This window comes from Bufo gargarizans, chromosome 1, assembly GCF_014858855.1.
Source record: "Bufo gargarizans isolate SCDJY-AF-19 chromosome 1, ASM1485885v1, whole genome shotgun sequence".
NCBI classification, from domain to species: Eukaryota; Metazoa; Chordata; class Amphibia; order Anura; family Bufonidae; genus Bufo; species Bufo gargarizans.
The window spans coordinates 637,569,006-637,584,861 of record NC_058080.1 but is presented as its reverse complement, the minus strand read 5'-3'; the positions used below and the strand labels follow the sequence as shown (position 1 = coordinate 637,584,861).

Below are 15,856 nucleotides of genomic sequence, written 5' to 3'. Positions count from 1 at the left end.
CCATGGTGTTCCTAATAATTCTTTAGGTGAGTGTATAATCCTCCATCAGCAGCCCTTGAATATCATTATAATAGATAATGGATATGTATACTCAACCAATATCAACATAGTACACACACAGTATGACATATTTACATTGTGTCCTATTTGCACTTTCTATATAGTAAACTTCATCATTTGCAGTGCATAACATACTTTATCATTGCATTCCAGATGGAACACTTGATTATTCTCCAGGGACCTGAAGAAAATTCAATCCACAATACATCAGGCAAAAATCAATGTCTTGTTTCTGTTTAGATCTTTTGATATGAATATCCTTAGGTATAACTTGCACTGCATTTTCTCCATGTGAATGTCATAAATTAGCCAATGGTTCACATTACTTCCAAGTATGCCAGGCTCATGGACCCAGGTCAAGAAGTGTCTTTAACTCTTTAGTGACCATCATTATGCTTTTCTACAGCAGTCACTAAGGGGCCTTAAGCTGGGCTACTGGCTTTTAACGGCAGTCCAATCTATGAGCTGCACAGGTCTCCCATGCAGTGGAGAGAGGATGCTTAGCCCTAACATGAGTGCTACGTTCATGCTTTAACAGCCCTGATTGGCAGGAGCGACGATCCTGGCCGTTTAACCCTATACATGCTGCGGGCAATGACGCCCACCACATGTAAGTGGTTACAGAGAGAACAGGACTACCTCTGTCACCCATTGGCACCCCGCAAATAAGATCACTGGGTGCCTATACCAGTACAGGCAGGCCGGGACCTAGTGTAGGCCCCAAGCCGTCAGTGTTTCAAAAATCCATTAAAAACTCCAACAAAATATGCACTCCTTGACAATGAAATTGCAACACCAAGAAGGAAAAGCCATAAGGCTATGAAAATCAAGTAAGTAGCAGGTGTCACTAAGGCTGAGTTTACATATGCACTGTGAAGTCCAGCAGTCATTTCCAGCGGTGTGAACCCGGCCTAACATCTGCACATGATTAATTTTAAGCACCTAGTTCCAATGTGTGGCAATGACACCAAGAAGGTGCAGTACCATTGATAGCAAGGCATGTAAGTATGTGCAGTTCTGTGTGCGGCGTTCATGCTCAATACTGAATAACGATCTACAACTTTCCCTTCTTGCAATTTCAATGTTGAGTAGCGTATGCTAAGAAAAAAGACTACCAGACCTTCATGGAAGGAAATATGGCATCTAGTAGGCGAAGGCATTACAGGTAGAAGAAGTCTCTGCATCCTACCAACCTGGGCACAGAGGGATGGGTGGCGGAAGCCCTTGGGTGCAACTGGCTTCCTGCAACTGTGTTACAATTTCAAGGGCAGAATGAAGAATAACAAGATAAAGTGAAGGCTCTTTGATTATATGAAGAGGAATCAGATTTTGTTAGTTACGCGGGTGGTGTTCAAAAGCCTAACCGAAATGCAAGAACAAACAGCAAGTATCTGTGACTCTAATAATTAGTCTCCTTCTGTCTTTTTGGCAGTCAGCCTACAATCCTGTCACTTGCATTGTGGCTCCAGGAATCAGAGCTTTGATGTTTTTACATGAGAAATTTTTATGGCTTAACCGTCAGAAAAATCCTGATATCTGTTTCGGTATGGAATATATGGAGCTGAACATTGTAATTCCTGCTCAATATGGATCAAACCCCAGCAATTAAGAAACGTTTTGTATTTTCAAGGAGTAAAACACATCTCTTCCGGTAAATGAGTCAACAGATCAATCAACCTCCTTAACAAGCTCTTGTTTAGCATCTCCATACATACAGAAAAAGTATAAAGTACAGAATATGGATATAGAGACAAATGTCATAGGGGTATTGTACGTAGTGCCCAAGAGAAGTAGTGTCCAGCTCACGCTAGCTATGTCCCTCATTTCGTACAGGATCCTTGATCCTCCTAAGGAATTCCCTTTCCTATTTATTGGTGAACTGCTAAGGGACAGCTAAGGGAAATGCCACCATTGTTTAACACAAGGGATAGGAAAGGAGAGGGTAGGAAGGTGGTGTGACTATCTGACCAGAAAAGAGATGGTTTTAAATTACGCTATGGCCCATGCTATTGATCTATGTATGAAGCTATATAGAGACATATAGTAAACCTAACATCACCCTAGAGCTTTGTCCTTTTATTTGACATTTATTCCCAAATATGATGTAGAGCAGGCATGCTCAACCTGCGGCTCTCCAGTTGTTGCAAAACTACAACTCCCAGAATGCCTGAACAACCTACAGGTATTAGCCTACAGCAGGGCATTGTAGGAGTTGTAGTTTTACAACATCTGGAGGGCCACAGGTTGAGCATGCCTGATGTAGAGCATCTACATGAGGATTTCAATGATGTCAGTGCAGAGACCTATAGTATACTTCAGAAGTCTCTGACCAACAGTACTTAGTGCTAGCAGGTTTGTAGATACAGTGACTGGTGGCCGATCTGCAGGCCCACTGTCTCAAAATAATGGTAGACAATAACTTCATGTTAGGAAATTTGGAAAAAAAAGAGGTATGCAGCATGAATTTAGTTTTGAAGTAAAAGTGTTGATGCATGGGAGGATACTTGACAATCGTAGGTTTTTGTGTGGCCAAGATCAAGGGCCCAAGAGCTCAGAAGACTGATGAAGCTGATATTGTGCGAAATCATCTCTTATCAGTTGCAACATTCACTGACAAATTCTAAATCAGGGGTGCTCAACCTTTTCTGATAGGGGGCCACATCGTCAGACTGAAGGAATCCCATGGGCCGGGAATGAACGTTAAAGGGGTATTACTGTACCAACTGAAACACTGTATTTATGGCATATTGTACATACAGTATATACTATAAATGCCTGGTTGAACCTCCATCTCCATCTAATGGGAGAATACATGAAAAATGAGCAGCCACAAGACATACATATGGTGCATGTTTGTCACCAGATGGTTGGGGGGGGGGGGGGGGGGCACACAGAATGATATGTGGCCTCTGGGTTGCAAGTTGTGCACCCCTGTTCTAAACTGTCTCAGAATCAAGATGAGTACAAGAACTATTCAAGGAGATGCACATATTGGTATCAATGTCCAAGCAGCCACACACAAACCTACGATAATAGTATACTGCCATGCATGAGCACTTTTGCTTCAAAACTCAACAATTCATGCTGCATACCTCTCATTTTTCCGAATTTCCCAACATGAAGTTATTGTCTGCCATTCTTTTGACACAGTGGGCCTGCAGATCAGCCACGGTCACTGTTTCTACAAACCTGCTAGCTCTAAGAAGGTTGCCCCCCCCCCCCTCACACAATGCTCTTCATATACTCCTGCCCATTGGTTACATCAGTGCCAGTATTGCGTTAACTGGCAAGTTCCCGCTTTAGGCACGAGCAGTTTGAAATGGAGTCTCCAACTTTCAAGTTTAGAAAGTTGAATTTATACACCTAAAGGCATATCAAAAGAGGATTTTAGGTGAATTACTAGATTAAATTACTAGAGGTACACATTAAGGCTGGGCGTACAGTGAGGAACAGAAGTATTTGAACACCCTGCGATTTTTCAAGTTCTCCCACTTAAAAATCATGGAGGGGTCTGAAATTCACATTTAGTTGCATTCCCACTCTGAGAGACAGAATAAAAAAAAAATTCAGGCAATCACATTGTATGATTTTAAAGAATGTATTTGTCTTTCACTGCTGAACATAAGTATTTGAACACCTGAGAAAATCTGTGTTAATATTTGGTACAGAAGCCTTTGTTTGCAATTACAGAGGTGAAACGTTTCCTGTAGTTCTTGACCAGGTTTGCACACACTGCACCTGGGATTTTGGCCCTCTCCTCCACAGAGATCTCCTCTAGATCTGTGAGGTTTCAGGGCTGTCGCTGAGCAACACAGAGTTTCAGTTCCCTCCAAAAATGTTCTATTGGATTTAGGTCTGGAGACCAGGGCTAGGCCACTCCAGAACCTTGATAAGCTTCTTACGGAGCAACTCCTTGGTTATCCTGGCTGTGTGCTTTGGGTCGTTGTCATGTTGGAAGACCCAGGCACGGCCCATCTTCAATGCTCTGACTGATGGAAAGAGGTTGTTGCTCAAAATCTCACAATAAATGGCCCCATTCATCCTCTCCTTAATACAGTGCAGTTATCCTGTCCCCTTTGCAGAAAGGCACCCCCAAAGCATGATGTTACCACCCCCATGCTTCACAGTAGGGATGGTGTTCTTGGGATGCAACTCTTCCTTCTTTTTCCTCCAAACACGACGAGTGAAGTTTAGACCAAAAAGTTTTACTTGTAGTTCTGGGCTTATACCTCACCTTTCTTATCATCAGTGATACCCCACGAGGTGAGCTCTTGTATGGAGCCCCAGTCCAAGGGAGACTGACAGTCGTCTTTAGCCTCTTCCATTTTCTAACAATTGCTTCAATGGTTGATCTATTTTCACCAAGCTGCTTGGCAATTGCCCTGTAGCTCTTTCCAGCCTTGTGGAGGTCCACAATTTTGTCTCTGGTGTCTTTTGACAGCTCTTTGGTCTTGCCCATGGTAGTAGTTGGCGTCTGACTGACTGTGGAGTGGACAGGTGTCTTTAAAGAGCTCAGACAGATGCTACTAAGTTAGATTAATCAAGGAAACAAAGGGTAAACCCAGGGTGTCCCTAAGAAAAGGGGAGGGGCAAGAACACAGTGTTCACCCAATACACCCCTAATGGGGACACTCAAAAATGAAACTCGGCAAAAAGCTCCCGAGCTATAGACAGAAACAAAGGAAACGGAGCTCATGATACCAAAAAATAGTATATAATTTATTGAAGCATGATAAAATGACATGGGTAAAACACATAAATAAATGATGCCATAAACGAGATTAGAAGCGGAGGACAGAAAAAAGAAGAGACGCCACCCTGGGGGCACAAGCACACGGATCCAGAAGACACGGTACAAAAAAACCATAAGGTACATGAACATCAAATAAGGAGTCAATGCTCAAAGTCATGTACAGCAAATAAGGAGTCAATGCTCAAAGTCATGTACAGTGTGCAGCTGATATACAGTACCTGGTGAGCCACCTGTCAAACGCTAGAACACCTCTGTATGTGTAATATAATCTAGTCATTGGTGTGCAGACAGCCTGTGCAATATAGAGCTGTACTGCAGACCAATGAAACAAAAAGAAGGATGACAGTAATAACAATGGCCAGAGGGAAACAGCAGGAGACAGGAACTCACCAAAAATAGGAGCCGTGTGCCAGAACGACCAGGGTGGCGCTACCCCAACGCGCGTTTCGGCGTACCTTCGTCAGGGGGTAAGTTAGATTAATGAATGTAGTAGAGGTGGACTTTTTGAAGGCACAGTAACAGGTCTTTGAGAGCCAGAATTCTTGCTGTTTCTCAGGTGTTAAAATATTTATGTTCAGCAGTGCAAGACAAATAAATTCTTTAAAAATCATACAATGTGATTTCCTGAATTTTTTATTTTTTTCTAGATCTCAGAGTGGGAATGCACCTACAATGTGAATTTCAGACCCCTTTATGATTTCTAAGTGGGAGAAATTGCAAAATTGAAGGGTGTTCAAATACTTCTGTTCCTCACTGTACATATATCAGTTGAGTCTAGTTGTGCAGAGCTGGACACGACTGATAGATATGTATGTACACATTAGTGCACAGATCCAGCATCTTTAGAATCATAGTGTCAGACAGAAAAAACATAGCGTGCAGGGCATCATGACTGATGAACCAGATGAATATGAACGATCCCATAGAAAACTATGGGATCACTTCTAGCTTCAGTTTCCCTCCAAAGTTTTCTGAACCATGGCGTAGGGAAATTTAACCGGATTGCCAGACATATGTGAAGGAGGCCTAGGTCACCTGGAGTCTGTCAGTTGATTTAGGAGACCTTGCATATAACTTAAGATACCTTTGAAAGTCTCCATACTTTATAGATAGTAAATCTTTATGTGACATCAATACTAGATACCAACACAAGTCAATAACAACAGCATCCAAAAGTATGTTTCTAATAGTAGGCAACTTGTAGTAATAATTATTGCATCGGGATGTGTAACAGGCCTGCGACTATCATGTAATATTCCAGATGTATTATCCAGACTGCACAAATGTCAGCAACAACTGGCAACTTATCAATACCATTCACCAATATTTGTATGTAAGCGAGACACAATGTTCACATCTCAATACACATGTAGACATATTGCCTGTGCTTCAGGAATGGTGACTTAACAGGGGACAATTCCTCCAGCCATGTATATTCTCCCCGTGTAAGTCATTGGTGGATAAGAGCTGCTACTACAGAAGGCATCACACCAGGTATGTCCTGCACTGACTGCGGATGGAGGACAATGCGCACTTTGCCAGCCACCTCTGGGGGAAGCAGTGAAGCGGAGCTCATTCACATCCTCCTACACCAACCAGCCCATAAACTTTCCAAACTAATCTGTGCTGTCTCCATATCATTGGCTGCAGGCCTGGTGCAGACACTGCAATACTACACATCTAGCAGAGCTGAGCTTGTCACTAAGCAGTAGGACTGCACATAGCACTCAGTAATAGCACAAAGCCCTGTGCTTGTACCATCTACCAAAATGACAAACTTGCTGCATCTACAAGTGGATTTACATTGAGGATTATCACTTACTGGCCTCTGCCTGCCGGGGTCGCTGTCCGTGGTGCCGGAGCCATACAGGAGGTTCTCTATACACGCCGTCCCGGGCAACGAGGAGCTCTTCTGGTGGGACAACTGGTGTCCTCTTGCTGGGGTGGCTGTAGTACCAGACTGACCAGGTCTTGGAGATTGTTGGAAGTTGTCATCTCTTTCTTTGACTGGTCCTTGCGTTCTACTGGACGGCAAGAGGTGATCCCTTAATCTGTGCAAAGTGGACCCAGGTTCTGGGGTATTGTCAATGCTGCTGGGGCCACTGCAGGGGGTGCTAGAGGGTAAGGACTCTACACTGGGGCAGCAGAGATTGGGCTGAGAAGATGAAAACACCCGGTCCAGCGCCTGCTTTTTCTTCTTCAGACCAGTCCAATGGATGATCCCTGGGACCACCTCCTCCATATAGTTCTCCTGATTTCCCCTCCGGGCTACAGGAGGTGACGGGCAGGGCATTCCTGCACTGCGGCGCTCTGCTCCAGGCTTAGAACCGCTCTCCTGGTTGCTCCCTGTGCTTTTTTTGGATCTCCCAAGTTGTAAGTTCCTGAAGAGTCGGGCCTGAAAGGAGGATATTTCAGTCTCTGAACCTGGCACTTGTTCCATTACCCTCCTTGGCACTGACCCGTTACAGCGGCGTATGGAGGGGAAGCAACAGGAGTGGAGGCAACTCAGTGGCTTCACAGCAGTCCAGAAGGAGCTTCAGCTAGGTTGCATGAGAGGGGGAAGTAGCCCAGAGCCGGGTCCTGGTGGCAGATAGGATTGAGGAGGTCTTCAGTATCTGCACCTTCACCAGACTATGTGTGATTGCACTGGCAGATGGCTCTGCTTCTATCATTATGCACTGGGTAGAGGTTATAAGAGAGGTACACGCACCTGCGATTAGCCCTGGGAGCAGCAATAGTCCCCATGCATCGTTCACCCTGCAGATTGATGGGTGCTCCACTTCACCGGTCAGGTACAAGCATCTACTGGAGAAGCTGGCAGTGGTCCATCAGGGGGAACACGTGGAGTAGGAGGGTCCTGCTGTTCATCCACACGTATCGTTATAGACTGCTTCTTGTATATAGTCAGTCCCTGCTATCTGCTGCTGCCTGGATCCGGCCAGGACTACCCCCACTACTGCTTCATCATCTCCTTCTCTCCAGCTTTCATCAGCCAGCAAGACGTTGATGAAGAGGTTAATCCGCTGCCTGGCCCCTCCCAGCCGGTGATGTCATGTGTGCACACAGTGGATGGAGCAACTTCCCTTATCTGCTGTCATTACTGCTCTAGTGCTGGGTTTGTCATGGGGCACAACTTATTGCAATAGATATAAATATGTAATTGGTGGATTTACATATAAGTTACTGAATCTGGTCATTTTTCATTAGTCAGCTTCTTAGACCGGATAGCGAATCATTGTGCCGGTGCTATGCTTGTCAGGGCTCAAAAAGATTATGTCTCTGCTTTGCAACAACCACCACAGCCAGGAGGGTGACTACTGGGTCTGTATGCCATTGTGGGGAGATCGGCGGCACAATGGAGGGTTAAGCACTGAGCAGACTATCCTCCCTCCACAGGGCAGCACACATTCTTAAGCAAGTCGGGACAACCCCTTTAATACCAGATACCTGCACAAGTCAATAACATCAACATCCATAAGTATGTTTCCAATAGTAGGCAACCTGTAGTAATAACTATGGCATTGGGCGGTGTAACGGGCAGTAAACAATCACCTAATATTCCAGGTGTATTAGCTGGAAAACCGGAGGACAATTATGAGCAACTAAACAAATGTCAGCAACAACTGGCAACTTAGGCTACTTTCACACTCGCGTTTTGTGCGGATCCGTCACGGACTGATCCGTTCAGCTAATACAATCGTCTGCATCCTTTCAGAACGGATCCGTTTGTATTATCTTTAACATAGCCAAGACGGATCCGTCTTGAACACCATTCAAAGTCAATGGAGGACGGATCCGTTTTCTATTGTGCCAGATTGTGTCAGAGAAAACGGATCTGTCCCTATTGACTTACATTGTGTGTCAGGACGGATCCGTTTGGCTCAGTTTCATCAGACGGACACCAAAACGCTGCAAGCAGCGTTTTAGTGTCCGTCTCCAAAGCGGAATGGAGACGAACAGAGGCAAACTGATGCATTCTGAGCGGATCCTTTTCCATTCAGAATGCATTAGAATGCAAACTGATCCGTTTTGGACCGCTTGTGAGAGCCCTGAACGGATCTCACAAACGGAAAGCCAAAACGCCAGTGTGAGAGCAGACTAATCAATACCATTCTCCAATATTTGTATGTAAGTGAGATACAATGTTCACATCTCAATACACATGTGGACATAATATTTTTACTGCCTGTGCTTCATGAATGGGGACCTTACATGGGACAATTCCTCCAGCCATGTATATTCTCCCTGTGTGAGGGTGCTTTCACACTAGCGTTTTTCTTTTCCGGCCCTAAGTTCCGTCCTAGGGGTTTAATACCAGAAAAGAACTGATCAGCTTCATCCTAATGCATTCTGAATGGAGAGCAATCCGCTCAGGATGCATCAGGAGGTCTTCAGTTCAGTCACTGAACGGCGTTTTGGACGGAGAAAATACTGCAACATGCTGCGGTATTATCTCCGTCCAAAATTCCGGATCAGTTGCCGGAATGCCGGATCCGGCATTAATTTACATTGAAATGTATTAGTGTAAAAATACCGGAATGCCGAATCCGTCCTTCCGGTCTGCGCAAAAATGTGGAAAAAATATATAACGGATCAGTTTCTCAGTTTCTGCGGAGAGACGGATCCGTTCTTGCAATGCATTTGTAAGACGGATCCGCGTACAAATGCTGTCCGTTTTCATGCAGATTGCCGGATCCAGCGACGGAACTGCTTGCCGGGTCACTGTGGCGCAAGTGTGAAAGTAGCCTCAGTCATTGGTGGATAAGAGCTGCTACTACAGAAGGCATCACACCAGGTATGTCCTGCACTGACTGCGGATGGAGGACAATGCGCACTTTCCCAGCCACCTCGGGGGAAGCAGTGAAGCGGAGCTCATTCACATCCTCCTACACCAACCAGCCCATAAACTTTCCAAACTAATCTGTGCTGTCTCCATATCATTGGCTGCAGGCCTGGTGCAGACACTGCAATACTACACATCTAGCAGAGCTGAGCTTGTCACTGTGACTAAGCAGTAGGACTGCACATAGCACTTAGTAACAGCACAAAGCCCTGTGCTTGTACCATCTACCAAAATGACAAACTTGCTGCATCTACAAGTGGATTTACATTGAGGATTATCACTTACTGGCCTCTGCCTGCCGGGGTCGCTGTCCGTGGTGCCGGAGCCATACAGGAGGTTCTCTATACACGCCGTCCCGGGCAGCGAGGAGCTCTTCTGGTGGGACAACTGGTGTCCTCTGGCCGGGGTGGCTGTGGCCCCAGACTGGCCATCTCTTTCTTTGATTGGTCCTTGGGTTCTATTATAGGGCAGGAGGTGATCCCTCAACCGGCGCAACGTGGACCCAGGTTCTGGGGTATTGGCAATGCTGCTGGGGCCACTGCAGGGGGTGCTAGAGGGTAAGGACTCTACACCGGGGCAGCAGAGGTTCGGCTGAGAGGATGAAAACACCCGGTCCAGCGCCTGCTTCCTCCTCTTCAGCCCGGTCCAATGGATGATCCCCGGGACCACCTCCCCCTGACAGTTCTCCTGATCGCCCCTCCGGGCCGCAGGTGGGGACGGGCAGGGCATCCCTGCAGTGCGGCGCTCTGCTCCCGGCTTCGCACTGCTCTGCTGGTTGCTCCCTGCGCTTCTTCTGGATCTCCCGAGTTGTAAGTTCCTGAAGAGTCGGGCCTGAAAGGAGGAGGTTGGAGTTTCTGAACTTGGCACTGGCTCCATCGCCCCCCTCAGCGCGGACCCTTTAGTGCTGGGCTCGCGGCGCTTGGAGGGGAAGCAACAGGAGTGGAGGCACCTTAGAGGCTTCACAGCAGCCCGGACAGAGCGTCAGCTAGGGGGCGTGAGAGAGCAGCGGCCGGGGTCCTGGGGCAGGCAGGACTGAGGAGGTCTCCGGTATCTGCACCTTCACCAGACTATGTGTGATTGCACTGGAGGATGGCTCTGGTTCTATCATTATGCACTGGGTAGAGGTTAGAAGAGGGGTACACGCAGCTGGGATTAGCCCTGGGAGCAGCAATAGTCCCCATGCATCGTTCACCCTGTAGAGTGATGGGCGCTCCACTTCCTCACCGGTCAGGTGCAGACATCTACTGGAGAAGCTGGCAGTGGTCCATCAGGGGGACACGTGGAGTAGGAGGGTCCTGCTGCTCATCCACACGTATCGTTATAGACTGCTTCTTGGATCCGGCCAGGACTATCCCCACTACTGCTTCATCATCTCCTTCTCTCCGGCTTCCATCTGCCAGCAAGACGTTGCTGAAGAGGTTAATCCGCTGCCTGGCCCCTCCCAGCCGGTGATGTCACGTGTGCACACAGTGGATGGAGCGACTTCCCTTATCTGCTGTCATTACTGCTCTAGTGCTGGGTTTGTCATGGGGCACAACTTATTGCAATAGATATAAATATGTAATTGGTGGATTTACATAAGAGTTTCTGAATCTGGACATTTTTCATTAGTCATTGTGCCGGTGCTATGCTTGTCAGGGCTCAAAAAGATTATGTCTCTGCCTTGCAACAACCACCACAGCCAGGAGGGTGACTACTGGGTCTGTATGCCATTGTGGGGGTCACCGGTCACAGTGTTGGGGCGCTGCTGGTATCACCCATCAGCTACAGGCTATAGACAAAATAGAGCCCTATGTCCATGGGCTCAATACAGCAGAGGAGGCAAATGGTGCCCATCCCCACTTCCTCACAATAATAAAAGGCCGCCCATCTCCTCCGAAAAATGCAAACCTCAGCTGCTGCAGAACCTCATAATACACACCTCAGCTGCTGCAGAACCTCATAGTACACACCTCAGCTGCTGCAGAACAATTAAAATACAAGCAGTCGGCACTCCTCTTCAGGAATCGTGGTGCTCGCGTCCAGGGTAAGAACAACCCGCTTTAAATATCAAAAGTAGCGACCGGCACTTCACTCCTTGTTCAAAAAAATGTCGCTTTATTCAAGCATAGAGAAGACACAGCGGTGAAGCGACACGTGTTTCGGCTCAAATGCGCGCTTTTTTCAAGCATAGTGTCCATTAACAGAAAACACATTTAAATAGTGCGCCATCATTAACGTCAAGCGTGCTGACATCAAATCACCATAGAAACATGTATACACAAAACATCAAACGCAACAATTACAAACATTGTGATAACATGATCATGATGCTGGTAGACATCTAAATTGATCTTGTAAGGGCTCTTTCACACCTGCGTTCTTGTCTTCCGGCATAGAGTTCCGTTGTCGGGGCTCTATGCCGGAAGAATCCTGATCAGGATTATCCTAATGCATTCTGAATGCATGCTGCGCTTTTTGCTCCGGCCAAAAATCCTGAACACTTGCCGCAAGGCCGGATCCGGAATGAATGCCCATTGAAAGGCATTGATCCGGATCCGGCCTTAAGCTAAACGTCGTTTCGGCGCATTGCTGGATACGACGTTTAGCTTTTTCTGAATGGTTACCATGGCTGCCGGGATGCTAAAGTCCTGGTTGCCATAGTAGTAGTGAGGAGCGGGGGAGCAGTATACTTACCGTCCGTGCGGCTCCCGGGGCGCTCCAGAGTGACGTCAGGGCGCCCCAGGCGCATGGATGACGTGATCGCATGGCACGTCATCCATGCGTATGGGGCACTCTGACGTAATTCTGGAGCGCCCCGGGAGCCGCACGGATGGTAAGTATACTGCTCCCCCGCTCCTCACTACTACTATGGCAACCAGGACTTTAATAGCGTCCTGGGTGCCATAGTAACACTGAAAGCATTTTGAAGACGGATCCGTCTTCAAATGCTTTCAGTACACTTGCGTTTTTCCTGATCCGGCGTGTAATTCCGGCAAGTGGAGTACACGCCGGATCCGGACAACGCAAGTGTGAAAGAGGCCTTACTTCATCTAGATTGCTTAAAAAACGGGAAAGTTTTTGGATTCACACTCTGCAGACCCTTGAACCTAGAGGTCTCAATCGGGAGTATGAATTAAGTGCATTTTTGTAGGTTTATGATGATGTATGTCTTTTTTCTTAAGTTCCAATTGATAAAAAATGTCATTATATTCTAACCCATATTTTTGCATTCATCTGGTCACAGAAAAAATGACCAGACTGGAAACCCTTAACCCATGTGTAGTCTGTATGAGATTTATATCTCAGGGTAATTATTTTTGATATAAGTGGATCTTGCTGTTTGCATCTCATGCTGCTAGCTTACCTCTCTTTCTCAAAGCCCATTCACTCTTTATGGAGTTACAAGATCAATTTAGATGTCTACCAGCATCATGCTCATGTTATCACAATGTTTGTAATTGTTGCGTTTGATGTTTTGTGTATACATGTTTCTATGGTGATGTGACGTCAGCACGCCTAACGTCAATGATGGCGCACTATTTAAATGTGTTTTCTGTTAATGGACACTATGCTTGAAAAAGGCTCGCATTTGAGCCGAAACACGTGTCGCTTCAGCGCTGTGTCTTCTCTATGCTTTTTTGAACAAGGAGTGAAGCGTCAGTCTTTACTTTTGAAAGCTGCTGCAGAACTTCATAATACACACCTCAGCTACTGCTGGACCTTATAATACACACCTCAGCTGCTGCAGAACATCATAATACACACCTCAGCTACTGCTGGACCTTATAATACACACCTCAGCTGCCGTTGGATTTCATAATACACACCTTAGCTGCTGCAGAACATCATAATACACACTTGAACTGCTGCAGACAGCTGCTGCAGAATGTCATAATACACACCTCAGCTGCTGCAGAACCTCATAATACACACCTCAGCTGCTGCAGAACCTCATAACACACACCTCAGCTGCTGCTGGATCTCATAATACACACCTCAGCTGCTGCAGAACGTCATAATACACAGCTTAGCTGCTGCAGAACCTCATAATACACACCTCAGCTGCTGCAGAACCCCATAATACACACTCAGCTGCTGCAGAACATCATCATACACAGCTTAGTTGCTGCAGAACCTCATAATACACACCTCAACTGCAACAGAACCTCATTATACATACCTCAGTCGTTGCAGAAGATTATAATACACACTCAGCTGCTGTAGAACCTCGTAATACACACCTCAGCTGCTGCAGAACCTCATAATATACACCAAAGCTGCTGCAGAACCTCATAATATACACCAAAGCTGCTGCAGAACCTCATAGTACACACTTCAGCTGCAGCTGGATCTCATAAGAGACACCTCAGCTGCTGCAGAACCTGATAATACATGCCATAATACACAAGTGTCAGCCATGAATTTCTTCCGCAGTTTTTATACTGACATGTGAACATATCCTAGCATAATCTAGTGTTACAGTACTGTACACAAAAGACATATGAAATGTATCTCCTACTGATTTTAAAGGACTTTTATGTCAGGGAAAAATTGCTCTACAGTGGTGAAGGCGCTGTGTAAACTAAAAATAGCAGTACTCACCTCACAGATCCCCTTCCGCTCCGGTACCATACTGCCCAGCCCCCCAGCGCTCTCTGCCACCTGCTCCATCCAATTATGATCCACCACAGTGACACATGACCGCTGCGGCCAGCGACTGGACCAGGATTAGACCAAGGAGCAGAGAGACACGGAGGACCAGGCTGAATCAATGCAGGAGCGGCAGGGGATCCGTGACGGGAGTGCTGCTATTTTAAGTTTACACAGTATCTTTGCCACTATGGAGCAAACTAGTTTTTTCTAATTGAAGCTAAATTTAATAAGAATGTATCTATCACCTATCTAGTCTACCTATCTATTATCTATTCTATCTACCTATCTCTCTTATCTAGCTATAATCTTTCCTATCTATCTATGGTATATATTGTCTAATGTTTTATCTATGTCAAATCCATCTATCATAAACAGAAGAGATAGATGGAAAGACAGATATTAGATCAATACATAATAGACAGAAAGTCAGATAGATATATAGATAGATAGACAAACAGACAGTACATGACTATACAACCTCACCATTTGTAGATGTTGGTACCTGATCAGGCAGCAGGACCCCTTTGCAGGAGGGCAGTGGAGGGGGGCTCAGTGAAGGACACACAGGAGGAGGATGACAGGTAGTGATCTTTCTCTTGCTAAACTGCAAGGACCTCAGCTAGACAAGACCTCCTGGTCTGCTGGGTCTCGTCAGCTGCCTCCTCCTCCTGTCTGTCCCGACTGTCTGCTGTATCTAATGCAGGGAAGGGAGGATGCCCCCTCCACAGAGCTGGGGTGGGGGAGACAGACATCTTTCTGCTCTCCTGACAGGAGGAAAAGTACAGAGAGAGCAGCACATGGTGCTGTGTGCCAGTCAGGGGCTGCTCCATTCGCTCCTTGGTGGCTGCAGCCATGAGCAGGGGCTCCTTTAGGAATGTCTTCCTCTGATTTCAGACCTGTTCCTAGCCACTTTCTGTATTTTCCACACCATGAGATGCACCTAGGCTTTAGAGGAGGAAAATAAGGAAAAAAAATGTTTTTCGTCAGACCTCAGCCCCGTCCCCCTATGTTAATAAGACCCTTAATCACACTTTAGCACAGACCCTGAATGTTTTAAAGACCCCCCCCCCCCCCATCAGACCTCAGATTCGCCCCCAATGTTTATAAGATAGTTACATAGTTAATATGGTTGGAAAAATACATAAGTCCATCAAGTTCAACCAAGGGATAGGTGGGGGCGCGAATCCCAGAAGGAAGTGAGACTCTGATTTCTACACATTTTCAGAAGCATTAATGTTTACATTTAAGAATTTATCTAAACCCTTTTTAAAACTGTCCACTGTTCCTGCTGTGACCATGTCCTGAGGAAGTCTATTCCACAGATTCACAGTTCTCACAGTAAAGAAGTTTTGACGCTTCTAGAGACTGAACTTCTTCTCCAGTCGGAGGCAGTGCCCCCTTGTCTTTTTAGAGCATTTTACATGGAACAGTTTTTCACTGTATTTTTTGTATGGCCCAATTATATATTTGTATAGGGTAACCATGTCCCCCCTTAGACGTCTCTTCTCAAGACTAAATAAATTCAATTATTTTAATCTTTCTTCACAACTAAGGCCTCTTTCACA

The 15,856-nt window shown here is 46.1% G+C and overlaps 1 protein-coding gene across 1 annotated transcript in view; it reads right to left on the bottom strand.

The window, feature by feature from the left end:
* The window catches only part of MCTP1 (multiple C2 and transmembrane domain containing 1), a 1,090,031-nt gene extending 1,075,685 nt beyond the window's left edge, over nucleotides 1-14,346 (bottom strand). The window contains exon 1 of the mRNA XM_044276001.1: nucleotides 14,241-14,346. Coding sequence (XP_044131936.1) covers nucleotides 14,241-14,309 — 69 coding nt within the window. The 5' untranslated portion in view covers nucleotides 14,310-14,346. The remainder of the gene's footprint in view (nucleotides 1-14,240) is intronic.
* Between the last annotated feature and the right edge of the window lie 1,510 nt (nucleotides 14,347-15,856).